Source organism: Citrus clementina, unplaced genomic scaffold (genome assembly GCF_000493195.1).
Source record: "Citrus clementina cultivar Clemenules unplaced genomic scaffold, Citrus_clementina_v1.0 scaffold_5, whole genome shotgun sequence".
Lineage (NCBI taxonomy): Eukaryota > Viridiplantae > Streptophyta > Magnoliopsida > Sapindales > Rutaceae > Citrus > Citrus x clementina.
This window is the reverse complement of record NW_006262201.1, coordinates 29,870,497-29,877,381: the sequence shown is the minus strand read 5'-3', so window position 1 is coordinate 29,877,381 and position 6,885 is coordinate 29,870,497. Positions and strand designations below refer to the sequence as shown.

General features: G+C 30.5%; 2 protein-coding genes across 2 annotated transcripts in view; both read left to right on the top strand.

The window, feature by feature from the left end:
• Positions 1 to 1,573, top strand: part of LOC18040732 (probable disease resistance protein At4g27220) — a 7,284-nt gene extending 5,711 nt beyond the window's left edge. Inside the window, exons 3-5 of the mRNA XM_006432929.2 lie at positions 12 to 194; positions 375 to 1,151; positions 1,250 to 1,573. Of these exons, the coding sequence (XP_006432992.2) occupies positions 12 to 194; positions 375 to 1,151; positions 1,250 to 1,348 (1,059 nt within the window). The 3' untranslated portion in view covers positions 1,349 to 1,573. The remainder of the gene's footprint in view (positions 1 to 11; positions 195 to 374; positions 1,152 to 1,249) is intronic.
• Positions 1,574 to 2,675: 1,102 nt separating this feature from the next.
• LOC18040731 (protein tesmin/TSO1-like CXC 3) overlaps positions 2,676 to 6,885 on the top strand; it is a 7,680-nt gene continuing 3,470 nt past the window's right edge. Inside the window, exon 1 of the mRNA XM_006432928.2 lies at positions 2,676 to 2,816. Coding sequence (XP_006432991.2) covers positions 2,676 to 2,816 — 141 coding nt within the window. The remainder of the gene's footprint in view (positions 2,817 to 6,885) is intronic.

Sequence of the window (6,885 nt, the reverse complement as noted above, 5' to 3'; positions counted from 1 at the left end):
GAAGAATGAAGAATAATATTGTAACGTTTCCCCAGTTGCAATCTCTGAGGATGTCTGATCTTGAAAAGTTCACAAGCTTCTGCACTGGAGATATTGATATTCTTGAATTTCCATCCTTGGAAGAATTATGGATATCTGCATGTCCTGAATTCATGGTGAGATACGAAAAAACTACTAATATCTCGACAGAAAGGGTACGTACAAGAATTTTATAATCAAATTTTCAATTCTTATGTATGTACTGTGAAAGTTTATCTTGTATTTATTGATTTATTGAATAAAATATATTGTATAAATTAGTGGTAACTTATAATTCTCATCAACTGATTCATCTTGTATTTTTTTTTTTTTTTTGGTTCTGATCGATCTCCCAGGTATTCCCTAATTTGGAAGAGTTGAAAGTTGATGCAAAGTACATAGGAACAAATAAATATCTATTTTTTGAAGACTTGCTTTGCAAACTAAAATATCTTTTTGTGGAGTTGGTTGATGAGCCGACTATTGTATCACTTGATGACTTCCTCCAGAGACTTCACACAATGAAAGTCCTCCAAATACAAGGATATGGTGGCCGGTCGCCGAAAGAGAAGGTTGAAAATGGCATGGCAGTAGAAATAAGTGAAGCAAATAATTGTTATCATCTGGAGAACATTTTGATAAGGGAGTCCTCTGTTACGAACAACTTGGTTATTCTACGTGTAAAGGGGTGTGACCGTTTGGTCAATCTAGTGCCATCGTCGACATCCTTTCAGAATCTTACAAATCTGGTGGTATTCAGTTGCGAAAGATTGAAAATCGTATTAACATCCTCAATTGCAAAGTCTCTGGTGCGACTTAGATATATGAAGATAAAATCATGCGTTATGATAACAGAAATAGTACTGGTGGATGATGTTGTGGCAAAAGATGAGGTTATTACTTTCAAAGAATTGAAGGAGTTGAAGCTTTTAGACTTAAAAAGTTTGACAAGCTTCTGCTCTGGCAATTGTGCTTTCAAGTTCCCATCTTTGGAAAGATTAGTGGTGGATGATTGCCCCGATATGAAGATTTTCTCTGAAGGAAATTTAAGTACACCCAAATTACACGAAGTGCAGCGGCGGAGTGAAGCAAGTTGGGCTTGGAAGGGCGACCTTAACACAACCATACAAAAGGTATATATATTTCTCAACAATCAGCTTTTTCCCTATCACTCCAAATCCCTAACTTAATTTCCTCCTCCTGCTCCTGCTCCTGCTCCTAAAACAAGTAGGTGATTTTTCCCATGGTTGCTGGGGTTTGGTCAGATGACAGCGGCTTGGAAGAGGACGATGATACAGAGAAGGAAGATGGACAAGGCAGTGACCACTAGTAGTAACTATTAACAGAGGTCTATTATTATTATTATTTCGAATCGGCTTTCAGACCGTAAAACAACACTCACCTTGTTTCTTTCATTTTATGATTTCAGGTTTAATGGTGGAAGATTCATTCATGCTTGTGTGCGCCTCTCGTGTTAAGTGTATTGTGGATTGCTGTTGTGTTTCGACACAGTCAATGATGAAACTTGTCATTAAATGAACTTTAATCATTCTAATCATGCAATTTCTTTTTTTTTTTTAATTTTAATGAAGATCGTTGAGTATTTTAGTATATAGTAATAAAATTCATTGAAGCATTACATTCAATATAATATCATTGTCTGATACTAGAAATTAATGTGTCTTACCAAAGTGTGTTTATTTAATGCTTAATTTGGGTACATATGAAAATTTATATAAACATAAATGAGATCGTATATAAATAGAAAGCGAAAAAAGTTGTTCAAACATACAAGTACAAAGTTTTTGAAAGCATTGGTTACAGAGTAAAATATATATATAAGAAATTTATATTATATTGATGTACGTAATCTAATACTAGTCAAATTTTGAAAATCTTAATTTACTTATTATCTTTTCTAATTTGGTATGTACAAAACGATTTTTATTATAAAACCAACCTTTAATTTGCAATTGTGAACCATGGATCTCATTCAATTATTATATATAAATTTTTTACTACGATTCGTCACATGTTTTCCGAAAACTTATCAAAACAATCTTTACAACTATCTCTCGCGTAAATCAAAACAAAGGAGAAAACAAATTCCGAGAAAAACTTATCACATGTTTTCTGAAAATTTTCACTTATAGTTTCTAATAATATTAGTTTAAGGATGGCACATTGTTTCATTATCACAGGCATTTTGTGCACATTGTTTCATGAAAATATTGCATGACCCAGGGGTGTATTATTTTTATTATTTTTTAATTTTATTAAGGCCAATCATTTTATACCATATAATTAAGTTTATATAAAATATTTTCTTCAAAAGAATTGTGAATCTATCATCATCACTTACATCCTTGGACTTCTCTCTAACTATAATCAATAGTCCAATGTCACATGAATGTCCTCAGAAAACTTGAGAAAGTATCGTACTATCCTTACTCAACCTCGAGTAAATTACTTTGATTGTCAAGTACCCGACTTACTCTATATTAACTTCTTTCGCATAATCCTTTTTTTTTATTTTGTCAGTTAATTACCGGAAATGAAATGCTTATGCAATTGTGCTTTGTATTTTTTTGGGGAGACATTTGATGTTTAGTACTTTCAAACATGTATGTTTTTCCAATATCGCTGTGGATAATTGAATGGTATACTTGGCAGCTCCCAAGTGTTTGTTTCCACCAGAACCGGAAGATTATACAGGACCAAGGCTGAAAGTGGCTATTATTGGAGCTGGCCTTGCCGGCATGTCAACAGCAGGAGAATTGTTAGATCAAGACCATGAGGTTTTGCTCATTTAGATTTCAATCTTTTGAATGTTTCATTGGCCTCTCAAGTATTTTCTTTTCCCCTAAAATGTCTCACTTTTACCATTCATCCTCTTGCCTAAACTCAAAATTTGAAGTTACTCAATTTTTTCGAAGTAAATAGCAGAAGCTTTTATCAGCAGTTCAGAAAAATGAATAGCAGTTATCATTTTCTTTAGAGCAGGCATTATTTCAATTCACAAAGTTTATTTTATTTTGAATTAGTATGTGTTTCACTGATTTTGTTGATGGTGAAAGAAATTAGAAGATTTCTCCTTCCTCCCCCCACCCCTTCTTTCCAGGTGGATATATATGAGTCCTTTCATTGGTAGTAAAGTGGGTTCATTTATTGTGGAAACCATATTGAAATGGGTTCATTCTCAAGATTTGCCTTATACCGTGAAAATAATCTATGTTAATTGTAACATTACATAAGAACCCGCCCAAAATTATGTAGATTAATCAATATATTACTCTAGTTTTGTTAAATATAAGTACAAATATTGTTAATATTTTAGATATATTCAATGTTTAATCTTATTGAAGATTTCAATTGGAGTGGTAAACCGAAGAAAGAGGCTAAAAGTCTGTCTGTGCCCTTTGGAGGGGCACACTAGTGAGTATACTTTTTATATGTTAAAAGGATAATTTATTGCCACGTATCCCTAATTGTTATGCACAAAAATATTAATAAATTTGGAGAAATGTGTTTGGGCCATAGCTGGCCCATCAAGGTAAAGCTAGCTAGTAAATTTTTAAGTAAAAAATTTTAGTCTCAATTTAGACTAGGTTAAGAATAAATTCATTATATTAATTTATTTATAGTTCTTGTCTTCAAGGAACTTACTTTTATAGAGTAAATAATAGATCGGATCCTCTTAGACTTTGAAAAATTTATTGACATGTGTTATTAATGGTTAATATTTAATTTTAATTAATTTTTACTTAAAAAAGACATCTAAACTCACATGTGACTCTTGTCAATTTTTTTTTTCAGGCAAATTCTTTCCCTTTCGACACACATCTCGCCTATAATAATACAGCAGAAAATGCAGCAGCTAAATAATTTAATTGTTTCATAGTAGTTAAAGAATTCAAGATCACATTTATTTTTATTTTTCCCAAAACATCAACTATAGAACCTAAAAAAACAACAAACAGCAGTTGCAAACCCAAAAAGAGAATAGAACAGAAACAATAAACTCAAAAAAATAGCTAAATAGCAGTAAAATTGTAGCAATAGAATTATATGCCCAGTAATAGCAGTTTATAAAGTAGCAACACTAATTTAGTTCATTGAATTGCAACTTAGAGTGAAAACAACAATTATAGAACCCACAAAAACATCAAAGAAAGGAAAATTTTGAAATTAAGATGCAAACCTTGTTGTCAATCACTTTTTTCTAATTTGTGCTCCTTTTTTTTAATAATTTGCTGGAAATCAGTGTCAAAATATAAAGAATTAAGAGGAAAAGAATTTGTAAGAAAAAATTTAACAAGAGTCACACATGAGTTTTGATGTCTATTTAGGTAAAAATTAATTAAAACAAAATCTTAGCCATTTAATTTCATTAATGACACATGTCAATAGATCCTTAAGGTTATATTTGGGAGGTAGGATTAAGTGTAGAATTGGACTTATTATTGGGATAAAATATTAATACCATATTTGGCATGCTCACTTGTATTGGATTAATGGACTAAATTCAAATTTTAATCCTAAATTCATGGGATTGCTAATCCTAATTTTTATGTGTGTTTAGTTAGAACTAGATAATGTGAAAAAAATATTTGTGTATTTATAGTATCTTCCATAATTTATTATACCATTTTATTTATAAATTAAAAATTATTTAATTATTTACTGTTTTTAATTAATTAATTTCTTTTTTATTCATGATTTACTTAAATTTTATTAATTAATTTATTATTTGAATAATTTTATTTATTTTATTCAATGAAATGATATCTCTTATTTGAAATAGAGTAATAATATAGTCACAAATTCTTGTATATGTGGTATGATAAAATTGGTTGAATTAAATATATCTTGGGCCCACATGATTTATTTTTATTATTTTATATTTTCATTCAATCAATGAATTAATGCCAAATCAGTTTGTATAAGATAAGTTTGTACAAAAATTTGTGGTTGTATCATCACTCTTTGAAATAACCTATAATTTAAATAATTTATATTTCTTTATTATAATTATGACTACCCAATTGCTATTTTTAATTAATTATAATATTTCTTGTTAAATATCTATAAATAGTTGATATTTAAATTCAAATATTAATGTAAATACTATTTAATTTCATGTAAATTTAATTTAACATAATCTAATCCAATACAATACCAAACATAAGTCAGCACTATATATAATCCAATCTAATCCCTTCTAATTTAGTCCAATTATAATAGTTTGTCCAATCTAATCTTACTTGTCAAACATACCCTAAAAGTTTATGAGGATTAGTAGAGAAAATGCCTAGGGCAGGATCTAGATCCAATAATAATTATTTGGAATACTTTGTTGCCAGGGAAAAAAAATTACTATGTTGCATTAAAGGTTAATAATAAAATATTTTTTTAAATTAATTAGAACAATACTTTACTCTTTACATTTTTAAGATAAACTTTGTATAATCGTAGCACTACAAAAACATATGTATTAATTTTATGAAATTATGTCTATCTTTTTTATCATAGTCCATATATTGTATTTGACATAATTTATTAATTACTTATCATATATTTACTCTTTAGATAATTAAGTCAAAATAATATTTTTTATAATTTAACATTTATTAAGCTATAACCTCTTTATCGAAATAAAGTTAATTGGGTTCTAATATCATGATTATAGAAAAGTTTTACCGTATTATTTTATCAAAAGAATGTGGCGTAACGGCGAGAAAATGACCATAAAATTATATGATATTCGAATGTTAAGTGAAAAATTAACGATATATTTTTATTTTATCGTCATTTCGTGACCATTGGAGTTTTGCACCACTTTTTCTATCGTCGTTGCATGACACGCGTCCTTCAAATAATGCAAATAGTAATAATAACGCTTGTCAACCTGGGGCCCGCACATGTAGGACCAAACGAAGAAAAAACAAAAGCAAATTTCTCTCGTTTTCCCGCCTTCCCGCTTCTCAATCAATCAAATGCTTTCGTTTTGCAAGTGTGTGGCGAGTTTCAGCTTCAGAGTGAAGAGGCTTTGTGGCGGAGCGACTGAAAACGGACAAAGTAGATTATAGAAATGGACACTCCAGACAAGAAACAGATCACTGTCGCTTCTGTTTCCAAGTTTGAGGTCAATCTCAGCTTATAGTTTGGATTTGAGCATTTTTTCCTGATTTTGCATCTGGGCATTTGTTATTTTTCATTTTTGTTGCTTTTTTGCAAATTGGGCTCGGAGGTACTAGTGCTTTGTGTGACAAATAGCTTTCGTAAATTGCTCCAATTCTGTTTAGCGTTAGGGTTTTGTAGTGTTGATTGGGTAGAATATTTTGGAATATGATGATTTCAGCTCATGGATTTGTTCCTCTGTACATATGTTGTGTACAGCAAACAAAGGCCCTAATAATATGATTTGTTTATAGCATGCCATGCATAGTTAATACCTTCAGAAAGATAACAATTCGTTGGACTTGAAAATTTGACATGTGTATGAAAATTCAATCTCTGAGAATTCACTGGTGGCACTTGTTAAATCATGCTTAAAACCAAGTCACAACCCCCTTAAATTGTGCATGTGGTGATTTGAGATGGGTTATTTTGCTTTTCTTGTATCTGCTTGGTTATTGGTCTTATTTTCTCTTAGTGATTTGTTGAGCTCTGCTGTTTCTACTTCAGATTTCTTGTCATGATCATTTGCCACTGACTAGGATTTTAAGACTCTATGCTGATTAAAAATGATGCTTGTCACATGCAGATTCTCCAGTCTTTAATTATATCAGCAGTCTTTCACCCATTGAACAAATCAAGTCCATACGCAATGATCGCTCATTCAACTCAGTGGAATTTACTTCGCCT